The 13,736-nt window shown below is 41.6% G+C and overlaps 1 protein-coding gene and 1 long non-coding RNA gene across 10 annotated transcripts in view; one reads left to right on the forward strand and one right to left on the reverse strand.

Annotated features, from left to right (window-relative positions):
* Positions 1 to 3,475, forward strand: part of LOC135294084 (uncharacterized) — a 56,783-nt gene extending 53,308 nt beyond the window's left edge. For all 3 annotated transcript variants that reach the window (XR_010356245.1, XR_010356247.1, XR_010356246.1), the window contains one exon: positions 3,337 to 3,475. This is a non-coding gene — a long non-coding RNA (uncharacterized LOC135294084). The remainder of the gene's footprint in view (positions 1 to 3,336) is intronic.
* Positions 794 to 13,736, reverse strand: part of ATP7B (ATPase copper transporting beta) — a 47,754-nt gene continuing 34,811 nt past the window's right edge. For 6 of the 7 annotated variants that reach the window (XM_064408853.1, XM_064408856.1, XM_064408855.1 and 3 more), the window contains 7 exons: positions 13,281 to 13,479; positions 11,947 to 12,093; positions 10,718 to 10,860; positions 8,683 to 8,886; positions 8,455 to 8,572; positions 7,588 to 7,690; positions 794 to 5,735 (listed from right to left, as the gene is read on the reverse strand). In XM_064408853.1, coding sequence (XP_064264923.1) covers positions 5,471 to 5,735; positions 7,588 to 7,690; positions 8,455 to 8,572; positions 8,683 to 8,886; positions 10,718 to 10,860; positions 11,947 to 12,093; positions 13,281 to 13,479 — 1,179 coding nt within the window. In that variant the 3' untranslated portion in view covers positions 794 to 5,470. The remainder of the gene's footprint in view (positions 5,736 to 7,587; positions 7,691 to 8,454; positions 8,573 to 8,682; positions 8,887 to 10,717; positions 10,861 to 11,946; positions 12,094 to 13,280; positions 13,480 to 13,736) is intronic. The other variant, XR_010356241.1, reaches the window with a different exon arrangement.

The following is a 13,736-nucleotide window of genomic DNA, read 5'->3' on the forward strand; positions in this document are numbered from 1 at the left end:
GGGGTGCCCTGCAGGAAAGCCAAGGGCTGCTCTGACTTCCCAGAAGGTCTACATAAAACAGAACCCCACCAACCAAGCAGTCTTGCACCCCCAGCTCCCTGGGGAGTTTAAAGTCACACCACAAGGTGCAGGTTTGTCCCAAGGATGCAGGCACCTTGCTTTGGCTTCCTGCAGTGCAGCTTTTCTCCTTGAATCTCAGCTTGTCAAAGGAAAAAGAAAGCAATTTCCACAGACACATGTCAAAGGAAAAAGAAAGCAATTTCCACAGACACATCTGGGCAACTCAAGATTTACTTCAGCATCAAATGAAACAAAGTACCAATTCAGAGTTCAAGGCAAAAATCTATGCCTGGGCTATGTAATATTGTCAGACCAAAATTTTAGACATGAATTAAATAACCCCTTTACATTTTTCCCCTTGCTGGTAATCTTCAGATGCTTTGCAGATTGAGGGGTTTCTGTGGCTTGGACTGGACCTGCAGTGACATCTCCTGGTCCCCCCGAGGCGAGGTGCTGGCTGCTGAGTGGCACAGCCCCCGGACCCAAAGCTGCCCCGGAGCACAGGACTGCTCGGCACAAACCTCCCCAGGGTCACATCTCCACCAGGGTGGCTGAATGTCCAGGGGGAAAAAACACACACCTCCCCCTGACATGTCCCTTCACTTTCACCTGCAGCACCAGAAGAGCCTTCAGAAATCATCATTTTAAGCATGAAGGCAAATCAGCCATGAAAATGAGATCATTGCACGGAGAGCCTGTGGGCGGGCTGTACTTGCCTGCAAAGCCTTGGTGCTTTTAACTGGAGACAGGGAGAGGAGTTAATCTGTCTCCTCCTGTGCTTATGTCTGTCTGAGACTCACATGTGAGCAGGATGTTTTGCACTTCACCACTTCTTTTGTTGTGACTCTCAAACAATTTCCCACTGAAAACCAACAGGCTTGCTGTTGGCATCTTAGTAGAGGAAATTAAATCCAGCATTTCAGTGTTATCTGATTTCACAACCCTGCACATCATTGTATAATTTCACCACCTACTCATCCTTTTTCTTCACACACAAGTGCATTTAGAGAAAATATAATTGTTGAACGAATACTTAGTCAGAGAAAGGTTGTAATCAGCTTGGATAGAAATCAGACAGCTTATTCACTTGAAAAAAAGGGGAAAGGAGGAGGAAATTAAATGGAATAATTTCTTTCCTGTGAACTTAGGGCACCAAAAATTGTATGGTAAACTATAACAAGAGAAGAAAAAGAGTTTAAAAACTTAGCAGGCAACAGTATTCCTGAGCTATTGCACTAAAAATAACATGGAAGTCAAAGATCTGATTCATTTGATGTCTTCTGTGTTCATTTAAAAATAATTTTAAAGTTACAACCAAAGACTCACGAATTTTTCCCAGAGCAAAATAACTGGATGTCCCCTGTAAATCATCAGATATATCAACACTTACCATCAGATAGCAGCAACTGAGTCGTGCTGGGAGAACATGCACAATGCAGACACCTAAGATCAAAACTGGGATTTGAAAAGTTGCTCCATACTGTCTAATCCATCAAAATACTCAGTCCTAGGAAAGAGGACAAATCTGGCACACTGCTGAGCACCTCAGGCACTGAGCTTAGGGAGTCCGCAAGTCCATCCTCTCAGGCACCTTCCTCCAGCTAATTTGCTGCAGAGCCAGCACAAGCAGCAGTCCCAGGCCAGTCCCCCACTCTGCTGGGGGCTGCAGGCAGGTGGCCCCATGGGGACAAGGACAGATCATAATTACACTGCATACAGAAATGCAATGAAATGCAAACCCCCAGCGAGACTGGATGTGCATCAGGAGCTCAAGTTTAACAAGAGCACATGATCACGAGTGTTAGGACTATCACCCATATTTCTTTTTCTTGACTGTGTAGAACTATTCTAACTTTCTCATAGACATTTTTGCCTTGGGGGTGTTGGTTGATGAGAAGTTTAACATGACCCAGCAATATGTGCTTGCAGCCCAGAAAGCCAACCATATCCTGGTCTGCATCCAACACAGTGTGGCCAGCAGGGGGAAGGGAATTCTGCCTCTCTGCCCCACTCTGAGACCCCCTGGAGTGCTGCATCTTATGTCCAACATAAGTGGGACATGGACCTGCTGCAACAACTACAGAGGAGGCCACAAAGCTGTTCAGAGGGCTGGAGAACCTCTGCCATGAAGGCAGGCTGAGAGAGTCGGGGCTGTTCAGCCTGGAGACAAGAAGGCTCCAAGGAGAACTTAGAGCACCTTCCAGGGCCTGAAGGGGGCTATGAGAGAGCTGGAGAGGGAATTCTGACAGGGGCATGTAGTGATTAGACAAGGGGGAATGGCTTTAAACTGACAGAGGGTAGGTTTACATTAAATATTAGGAAGAAATTCTTTACTGTGAGGGTGGTGAGGCACTGGCACAGGTTGCTAGGAGAAGTTGTGGATCCCTGGCAGTGTCCAAAGACAGGTTGGATGGAGCTCTGAGTAACCCAGTCTAGTGGGAGGTGTCCCTGCCCATGGCAGGGGAGTTGGACAGGATGGATTCTAAGGACCCTTTCAACCCAAACCATTCTATGCTTCCATGATTTATGCAAGTTTCACAGCCATTTAAAGCCTAAGACATTATGCAAATATAATGAGCAAAACTTTTCCAGTTCATTTCAAGTATGAAATAAGTCAGGTTCTTCAGCACTTCTTAAGAGCAGGATAGTGTGGTCAGTCCTCTCCAATAATTTTTTGTTTCATATTACTTTCACAGAAATAAGAGACAGCCCATCTGGGGAGAAGGTCAGGAGCTGGTGTAGGGCAGCTGCCTGCCCACGGGAGGATTAACCTCTGACTAACACATTATCACCAAGTATGTGCCTCACTGCCATGTGCATCTGAAGAGCCCCCATCTAAAACCTCTTCCAGTGCTCCACAATCTTTCCTGTTACACGGTTCCTCCCTAGTGACTAATCTAAATATTCTTTGCTTAAAGAAACCTATTATTTTCTTGTTCTATTCACCATGAACATAAAAGACACTGAAAAGATGAAAGGAATAAATTGTTCTCTTTGTGTCTTGAGACTTGTATTTCCTTATGCTATTCTGTAAGCAATATTACTCAAACTCCATCAATCTTCTTCTACTTCTCATTCTCTTATACTTACATTCTCACGTTTTCTAGATTTCTATTAAATCTCATTGCTCTTCTCTGGTTTTTCCTAACAAGCATGACATATAAAACTAGACCTGCTGTTTCAGCTGATGCCTCTCCAGAGCAGAACAGAATGAGGTATTTTGTCATATGGGTGATACAGTCTTTATACCTCTCTATGTTTCTCTTCATTTTGCAGGATCACTGTGTTGTTAGAATGGGTCACAAAATGAATGCCAGACAACTACCTGACCTTTTTCAGCTACGTTGACCTTTAATTCCTCTCTGTTCTGTTTGCAAAGTTTCCTGGTTCTGTCCAATTCCCCAAGATGATTTGGAATCCTATTTCTACCCTTTAACATGTTTGCAACCTCACCTGTCTCAACATGAAACAACGTCTCTTTTTCCCTCCGATATATCCTGCCCGAAAGAGATCACAAAGCAGTCACAAAACCTTGTCCATATGTACCCTGAATCAAACTATCTCTATTTATGCTCTTTTTATCCTGAACCCCTCAATAAAAAAAAAGAAAAAGACACACAGTCATTTGTTTGATTTTTTTTTTAAACAAAGCATATTTTTACTGTAAGGACTGATTAGAAAATACAAAATAGTAAAACTTCAGACCCTCTTTCCCACACGGACATACACCTATGGCATGTTTGAAAAGTGTGTGTGTTGTGAAAGTAATCTCTACTTATATAGAGTTTTACAACTGATTTGTAATTATATTTATGACAGTGCTGTGGAAATAGGAAGACCTATCCAATGTTTTAAGAACAATTCTTTTCTTCTCTAACTTGTTTTTCATTTTTACATTAGGAGAAGTAGGATTTGAACCTGTGTTACAAACAGCCCTATATTTCAGTCACTGAAAATAAGTAGTTATTCCATGTTGTTTAGCAAAGTATTTCCTCTTTCAGTTTCTAAATTTGACTATAAAACACTGCTTACATCAGAGTCCCACAGCTGGAGAACACAGCGCTCTGGAGCTGGATCCAGTGCACCAAAGCTGTTGATTCCTACTGTCCTGACTCTAAAAAGTGTTAAGGGGTGAATCTGACAACCACAGGGATGAAGTTACTCCAAGCTTTGGTAAAGATGTTAAAGCAAAAAAATGGTTGTCCAGTACTTTGATTTCTCATTGAAGTAAAGAGGGGAACTAAAACCAATGCAAAAAATAAATACAAATTTAACTTACAAATTTTCTTAGTTCAGATCCTGTCATTTATTCCTATGATGGCAAATAGAAGCCCACTTTAAGGCCATTTTCCCACCTTTATAATATAAACTTTTAGCTGCATTTTAAGCAAGCAGCAAGCTGGGGTTAAGTTATGCAATAATCTCATTCTGTTCAGCTGTGCTGGAGTCACACCAGTGCTGGTTCTGCTGAGTCATACCAAGGTAAACACAACCTTTGCTCACACTGGCATAAATTCTTCACACTCTCAGAGGAAAGAGACAGACAACTGCCCAACTCTAAGGAGGTCCCTGGGATCCAGCAAGGTATCTTGGATTACTGGGACCAGGAACTGTTCTGCCTTTATGGATTTCAATTGGAATGGAAAGGTTCCTGGTGACTTAAAGGAGTTTATTCCAAACAGGAATATCTGTAAACATAATGATAAGTCATAGAAGATCTCTTGTGCAGGAAAAAGGGGAAAGGGGCTCATGTGGAGCAAAAGAGAAAATCAAAGAGAGCAGTAGAAATGTGCATCAAAAGGATGCAATACCTCAAAGCAGGTGAAAATCTTTGAAAAAGACCTTTCAGAGAGTTGAAGCAGGTGAAGCAACAAAGCATTTTTGGTCCCAGGAGATGCCATGAATCCTAAATACAAAGTGTTCTCACAGTGACATGACTAGTTAGGATTCTGTGTAAAAATTCAACTTCTGACCACAGAGTTCCTTATGCCATTGCTAATGTCATTTAGACACAATTAATTAATATTTGGCAGGTCTGAAAATACTCTTGCTTCATGTGGTCTTGAAGTAATAAAGTTTGAAAGAGTGAAAATATGACATTTGGTTCCTAGCAAAGAGTCACAGAGAGACTCTTTTAGACTCTGAAAATTACAATTTTACATTATTTCACTAAATGCTGTGTGCAAACAAGCCAGTTCATTATAGTGGCACAGATTATTTCCATAACTAGAAATAACTGGTGACCTGAAAAAAATCCACACTCCATACAACCCAGCACTGAGCTCAGGTGCAATTGTCTTACGAGCTGAAGGAATACTTCACTTACAACACTGAAGCTGTTGATGAAATAAGTCAGTCCCTCCCCTGACTGGGGAGGAGGAACATTTCCCCCTGTGCTGAGTCCAGAGCTTCAGATGTACTGCTCTTCATCCGCCCCATTTATGAGCAATGACCACTTGCCCCCTTCCTCCTGGATGAACCCATTGCGTCTCGGCAGCCTGTCTGAAGCCAGGGAAGAGAGGGACACTTGGCTTGTCTGATCCCACGGAGATGGTTTGGAAGAGTCCCTCCTCCTGTCATCCATTCCAATGTGAACACTGATTTGAGAAGGGGTGAGTGGCTTCATGCGGCCTTGAGCTTGTGCTTCGTAACTCTCTGTGTCTGGCTTCTTGTAACTAAGAAGAGAAAGAGAAAAGATATTAACAAGAGGTCAATGTGTAGAAGCATCTGGCACTAGAACAAATCAGAAACTTCTGATAACCTAAATGTCTTGAAAGTGTTTATATAGAAAAAACAACTTTATAGATTAATTACATATGTTTAAATTACATTTCCTATCTAATAGTTCACAAACAATTAATTTAAAATGTGTGTGCCAAGAGTGTAAGGGTCTCAAAAATCAGTTACAGAATAATTTTTATTACTACTTGAGTTTTGAGCCTGACAATTCTCTCAAGCCAAGGCAAGCACAGAAGTATAAGGGAGGATGATGGGGAAATGCAGAATACTCCTCAAGATGTTTCTGGTCTGAGCTTTCAGTCATTCAAGGCCACATACCACTGATTGAGCACTCTTCTGTTGCATTTAGGGACATGGTTTAGTGGTGGGCTTGGTGGTGCCAGGTTAAAGGTTGGACTTAATGATCGTAAAGGTCTTTTCCAACCCAGATGATTCTATGATTCCATGCGCTTCAGGCACAGTGTAAAATAGCTAAGAGTACTTGTCACATGGCATTAAAACATTTCAGTAATAAAAGAGAGGGACTCTCAAAATGAGGTTCTTTAATGAAAATTATTTGTTTGCTGAATTATTAGAAGGTTCATAGAAGACAATTGCAGGTAAATGGACTCAATGACACAAAAATCACTTTCTGATTCAATGCTTACTAAGTCAAATCCCAGAAATGGCAAGTATGCGTGGTCTTCTTCACATATATATGCACCATTGTGTTCTTTGGAACTTAAGTTCTATTCACCTTATCTGAAGCTTCAAGAAAAATTATTATCCTAAAATGTATACTGTAATACAGCTTCCAGAAGTCTGAAGCCAAATATTTTTAGGGGGTTCTCAATATCTACCTAAAATGGTGTGTGACACTTAGTGAAATTGGCACAAGGTCAAAAGAAATGGAGAATTAAGGAATCCTGTTATAGAAATTTCTCATCCTTTGGATAACTATACACTGAAACCTTTTAGGACGAAAATCCTGTGGTGGTAGGGCTGACTCTGCAAACAGACATGTATATGTATTTATATTGTGGTCTCATTGAGCATTTGCAGGATTAGAAACATGATGTAGTAACAGATTTTCCATATTTGGAAAATTAGTTTATACTATACTGTACTGTACTATACTGTAACGTACAGAAGACCCCAGCTACAGTAAAAATATGTGAAGGTTTGGACCAATTTCAGACACCATAAAAAGTCTTATTCTTGAAAGGCTTTTGCTTTCTATGCTGTTAAGAACAGATCTACTGTAACTGCCAAAAAGGGTGCTCAAAAAATGTAGCATTAAAATGACTAGAACTTGAAAAATCTTGTTGTAGATCAGAAACTGGTTTGCTTCCAAAAGAATAAAGACAGATGCCTTATCTGCAGCAAGGTGCAAAAGAATAAATACACTGCTTCCCTCTTTCTCTCTGGCTAATTTAAATAGACAAAAATAAAAACCAAACAGGTACATTTTTTTTTTTAATCTATTGTTACATTATGGAGAATTATCTTTCAAACAAGTTGTTCCCTTGATATTCATAGCAAAACCTCCTGACCATTACTTTACTTGGTATTGAACTAGATCTCCGCCACATGGGCCCAGGTGGCATCCAGTCACATTTTCAGCTGCTAGTTAAAGCATACTGCATACTGTCTTAGTCCAGGTAAGTTCATAATAGTGACACCTGTCTCTTTTGAAGCCAAGGACTAGACAGAGCAATTCCAAGCTAATGGACTTTCAGGTACTTTTAGATGTAGTCCCAGCCTCAGTAGTGCCCCAGTTCCCCAGCTGATAAACACAAGATAACTTGCCACTTCAGCTGCAGTGAAGACAGCAGGACAGACACAGAAGAAGCTGCCATTGCAGCTGATCCCATCCAAGGCTGAAGCACGAGACCAACAGGCATGAACACACCTAGGAAAAAAACACATGGACATGAGCCAGAGCTGCCCATCCCAGCACAGGCATTTCCACCCCTGCATAGCATGCAACAGATCAGCACTTCTACAACAGAACCTGCTGAGACCTCCAGAAACACAGCTAGATCAATACATGTATTTACTCACTCATTACTGAACATGTCCCTGCCATTGCAAGGGATGACCTTTGCACCAGTACAGGTACAAGACTGCAGCCACAGGGCAAGACTATTTGTCCCTTCCAGATATTCTGCACATACGAAACACAGCAAAGGCAACAGAAAGATATGGCAGTAGCACAGGAAAAGGAGGGAGAAGTTACTCATAAACAAAACAAGGAATACCTGAAGTAAGTTTTAAGTAGGACTTTAGAGCGTGAGAAAATGTCTGACAGAGGCATAAAGAATACAAGCAGTAGGAGAGAAAATAAAAAAGGGAACACCCAAAAGTAGGATGGTAAATCTGATTAGAGTTGGGTTTGAATATACAGGAACTAATCCCCAAGTAGTGCTATATGAAGTAAGAGCATAGTTTTCATTTCATCAACAAGTATTTATTCCTAAGAGGCAAACAAAGAGAAAAACAACAACAACAACAACAACAAAAAAAATGTATTGATTTCACCCTCCTTCTACCAAGTTTTAAATAATCTAAGAATCTGTCTTTGGTTCCTTGAGCAGATAATCAATCCTATAAGAGGCACCACAGAGATCAACTGTGCTGCTGCCTTTGACAAGGTGAGCTCTTGCAGTCACATACCTGCTGCTATGGGTATTCCAAGCAGATTATAAATTAAGGCAAGAATCAGATTTATTCGTATTCTTCGAACTGTTCTCTTGGATAAGTGGATACTGGCAACTACGTCCAGCAAATCATTCTGCAAGACAGAAGAGCACTGAAAGTTTTTCACATGCCGTCTTCAGAAAACTAAATGAAAGTGAGGAGTGTGAGTGATAAAAGAGGACAGGCCAAAACTGTAGTGCTCACTCGGATAAGAACAACATCTGCAGCTTCAATGGCAACATCGGTGCCTGTTCCAATTGCAATTCCAACATCGGCCTTGGCTAGTGCAGGGGAATCATTGACTCCATCACCAACCATTGCAACCTTCCTCTTTCCATTTTGGAGCTCCTGGACCTTTGCAACCTTGTGAGATGGAAGAACCTCCGCAAAGACTTTTTTGATCCCAACCTACATACAAAAAAAGACACCCTGTTGATGATGCTTCATGCTGGAAGGAAGAGACATTTGCTGTTCTAGGTGAAGGGCAAACAGGAATATCAGCCAAGCTGATTCTGGTGAAGTCAACATCTGCAAGGTACACAGAAAACTGCAGAACAACACACCTTTGGCAGAAGAACAGGATTGATAACAGCACCCTCCTACTGCAGAGATGCTGGCAAACCATACTCTGCCCTTCACTTCATGCCCTGCAAGGCTTCTGGAGCTCCACTGCCCCAGCAATAAAGATTTGTCATTGAAATACCTCAGGGGTGGTGACTCCACCACTTCCCCTGGTCCTGCTGACCACTCTTTTGCTGATCCAGGCCAGGATGCCATTGGCCTTCTTGGCCACCTGGGCATACTCTGCATCATGTCAAGCAGCATCCCCAGATCCCTTCCTGCTGAGCAGCTTTTCTGCCCCCAGCCTGCAGTGCTGTAGGGGTTGCTGTAACTCAAATGCAGGACCTGGCACTTCACCTTTTTGAACTTCACACAACTGGCCTTGGTCCATCAATCCAGGCTATGCAGATCCCTCTGCAGAGCCTTCAAGCAGATAATGCAACACACAAACCATGTAAGGTCAAGCAGTTACAGCAGGGGAAACACTGAGACAACAAGTATGTGCAGGTCTCAGGGAGTTTATAAAGTAAAGCAGATGGCTGGCTAAATTATTCTACCCATCCACATCATAACTTATGTGGAGTTGCTAGCAATGGCTCTGGTGTTGTAGTTGAAAAACAGATGACTGTATTAGATAGTGTTGGGATAATGCCCTTTGTTTGGCTGCCTCACCAGGCACAAGCAGCTTTTCACCACATAAGACAGAAGCTCTTTTTTAACCTTTTAAAAAGTAACATTCTATAATGTTTTTAAAACTGCTCACCATTTCTTTCCATTGGAAAGTGCATTCCAAAATTTTAATGAAAATGTAGGTTGACACAAACTAAGCTTATTTTAAAAATTCATCAGTGTTCCTGGAACCATAAACTCAAACTTGTTTCTGAAAGGCTTTTTGCCCTTGACGAAGAAAATTGGGTGGGAAGGCACTTTATCATAACCGAACACAAAAGTGAAAGTGTGAAAGCCAACAGGAGGATGATTAAAGCATCACACGGAGAAACAAAACAGACCTCAGAGTACAGAAGAGTGTGCACACCACAGTGCTGGCTGAGTCAGCTGTGTGGTGAGATACCTGAGGAAAGCAAAGTGGCACATGGTAAGATTAGAAGTAGACCAATGCAAAGGGAAAGAGGGAAAGAAAGATTGAGAGGGTGGAAACATAGAGACGTAGAGTGAGAATCTGACTTTTCATTTATAGTTTGCAATGGGGAAAAATGTCATATAAACCCAACCTCCTTTAGACTGCTATGCTTCTTAGCAAAAATTCATATTGTTATGTTACCCTTTAGGATAATGAAAAATCCACACTGTGGATTGCCTAACTGTGACCAGGACTGGATCTTCAATGAACTTTCCTTCCTCACTAACAAAACAGGTCTGCCTTTCAGTGAAGGGAAACAGGAGGCTTCAGTTCAGCAACCAATTACTGCAAGAAACTCCATTACTCTGGAGAAGTAGTGACTGCATGTGTACAGTTGGATCTTAACCACTAGCCTCTAGTATGCCATAGGACTTCACTTGATTTTCAGTCCAGTTCAACAAAACTTTGTCTTCATTTAATATATCCAGGCAAACTGCAGTTTCGGGGAAACTGAAGCTTCTGCTTCAAATTCACTGGGGCAAACAGGAGTTGTAGAACCTCATCATGTAGCTTTTTGAACCACAGAGAAGCAGATACCTGAGTAGCAATGGCTTTTGCAGTTTTCCTGTTGTCCCCTGTTATGAGCACCACGTCTATTCCCATGCTCTGCAGTGTGTGCACAGCAAGGGCTGCCTCCTGCTTGACAGTGTCTGCTATTGCGATCATTCCACACAACACACCTGCACCAACAGAGACATCCGCTGTCACAGCTGTGGGAGGCAAGGAGAACAGAGCTCCCCCTCCATCCCACTGTGGCAGCTTGTGAAATAACACATTCTGAGCAATACTGACACTCGTGTCTGCAGCTCTCTCACTAATGGTGTCTTCTTTTTATCATCTGCCTGTTTCAGATCAAACAATAAACACCTTTTATATTTAGGGATCAGGAAGACGAGGAGAAGAATAGCTTTTAAACAAGCCTGACTTCTATGTTTTATGGTATGGACAAATATAATAGTGGGTCAGAGAAAGTGCTGGTATTTGTGTCCAGGTCAGATGTTAAAGCCACTCATCCAAGAGGAAGCATACAGAGTCTGGTTTTCTGTCCCCTAGTCTTTCAGGGTTGGATCTCTACTAGAATGAATTATTTTCTAATTGAGAAGTCTTGCATCTGCCTTCCAGTACATTGGCTAAAAGGTGCATCCATACTCCCTTCACAAGCAAATGACTTTCAAAATTGCTCTCTAGGAGCACCAAGAATATTTGTTCAGTAAATGATTCATTTGCCTCATTTCAAGATCACAGGTGTTCTGGCAATCTATCACCATTGTAATGATTTCTCACATCAAGATATTGTCTGGGATCTCATTCTGCATGGTACAGAACAGAACCCCACTGGCAAAACTCAGTCTAAGCTATTATACTTGACTGATCTAATGAATCACTATGTTTATTCATGCATGTTTATTTATGCATGTTTTGAAACCAATGATGTGATAGGTTGGTCCATGATCCTTCATTGATGTAAGGATTGGACATGGCACCATATTGTCACTGCTTGTTTGAACAATGATCCTAGACAACAGGGGGTTCAGAAATTAATTCTTAAATTAAGACCTACACAACAAAACCTTATAAACACTGCTGTGTGTTAAAAGCTTCTTTTAAGAACACCTTGATACCTCACAGTTCATAAGCAGTTCTGCACTAAAAGATTAGTAGTTTTTTGACACTAAGCCAGTGATCAACTGCTTCAGATTGTTTCCATCCATTCTGCAATAGGATTGACTCATATTTGTTAAGTCAGTCAAAGGAAGAGCAGTTACCATCTATAGCCACTAGTATGGCAGTCTGTCCTTTCATTTCGTGGTTTGTCATTGCATCATTTACATCATTTGCAATATTCAAGCCATTGCGTCGCATCCACTCACGATTTCCGATCAACACCGAGTATTTCTGAGAAGCTGATGGACCTTTGTGCACAGACAAAAAGAAAAATGAGCATCTCAAAAGCAGGGTACACAAGAAGAGATGTTTGAGGAGGACAAGTTAGGCGGAGGCACTGCCTGAAGACAGCCTGATAAAAGTTTTCTCTCTCAAGACTCAATTTGTGCCTCATTACACACAAAACTGCATCATGGACTTAATGGAAGCATTTGCTCGTGTTTGCCTTTGTCAGCTGGCATTGTTTCTTTGAATAAGCACCAGCACACAGATTTAGTTAATGCCATCCTGCTTTGTTCTCACAACTAATGACTTTCAAATATAAAAGCTATTTCTGCCAAGAAAAAAGTAGTGTAGTTCTAACAAACAATGCACCTCATTATGAATCCAATCCAACTTCACAAGAACCATACAAGCAGGTGAGAAAATATTACATTAGCACCATTCACAAATGGCACAGTTCTGATGATTGAAGTTCTCATTCTATTTAATTCTTCTAATAGCTTTCTCAAAAAGGTCAAGAGCACCACATCCTTCTAAAGAGAACTGATGAGCTCCTTAAGGAAGGCTTTAAATACCTTTTCTTTCTCTCCCATACTACAAAATAGCAACCTAGAGAGTCTGGAACAAACCTGAATTTATTGGCCTAACCAAAAATATCAGGCACTAAAATAAGTTTTCAGATACAGCAGACTTTTTTTTTTTTTTTTGCATGTGCTGAATAGGTTTGAGTTTGTTGTTTGGGTTTGTTTTAAATTAAGTGCCTTGAGAGGTATATGAACAGGAAACAAAAGGTCCAAGTTAATATGGAACTAAAGGGTAGGATGTAAAAAGTTGCAGTAAGGTAATATATGTTAAACGTAACTGTTCTAAATGGGAAGATAATGCAAACTTTGCTGTCTGCTGGACCATTCTTGTGTCCAAAAGGAACATTGCTGGGTATGTCTCATTGTGTATGTATTGTATGGAGTTTTCAAGTACCCATCACTGTACCTAATTCTCATTTAAGTTTCTGAATTGCAAAGAGAAATCAAGAGTTGTGGAGAGAGCTTCAATTTTTGTTAAGGCACATTTTTGTCCCTCCTGTTCTTTGCCTTCTTCTGCCTCATATCCACCTTTCTGTGGCACATAGCCTGGTAGGTGGTTGGTGCTCTTGGCTCATTCTCCCTGACACTGCAGCTGGCACAGGGGCAGCACAGGGCAGAAAATCACTTACCTTGTGATTCCAAGGGTGTGATAACTCCGTTATCTCCCAGAGGAGCACTGCTGTCCCCACTCCTGTTAGCATCCAGCTTATTGGGACCTTCCTCAGCTGTGCCAAGGATGGCCTCAACTCCTCCGACCTTGCAGCTGATACCACAGCCTGGGACTGCCTGGAAGTCGGTGCAGTATCCCAGGCTCTCAGTGCCAAGCTCCTGAAGATGTAACCAGAGGCCATCATCAATCTGTGCTGCCCACGTGGGGTACAAATATTAGATAACTCTTGACAAAAAGAGGCCTCATTCCTCCTCTTGACACTGACTGACCAACTGAAAAGTAGCCTGGAGTATCAGTAGCACAGAACTAAAAATAAGGATGCTCTGGGTGTGCTGTGGCTTAGACTTCTAGAAAGGGGCAGCCATACAGATCACAACCAGGTCTCAGCCCTAGCAACAGCAAACCATAAGGAACA

This window comes from Passer domesticus, chromosome 2, assembly GCF_036417665.1.
Source record: "Passer domesticus isolate bPasDom1 chromosome 2, bPasDom1.hap1, whole genome shotgun sequence".
Classification (NCBI taxonomy): domain Eukaryota; kingdom Metazoa; phylum Chordata; class Aves; order Passeriformes; family Passeridae; genus Passer; species Passer domesticus.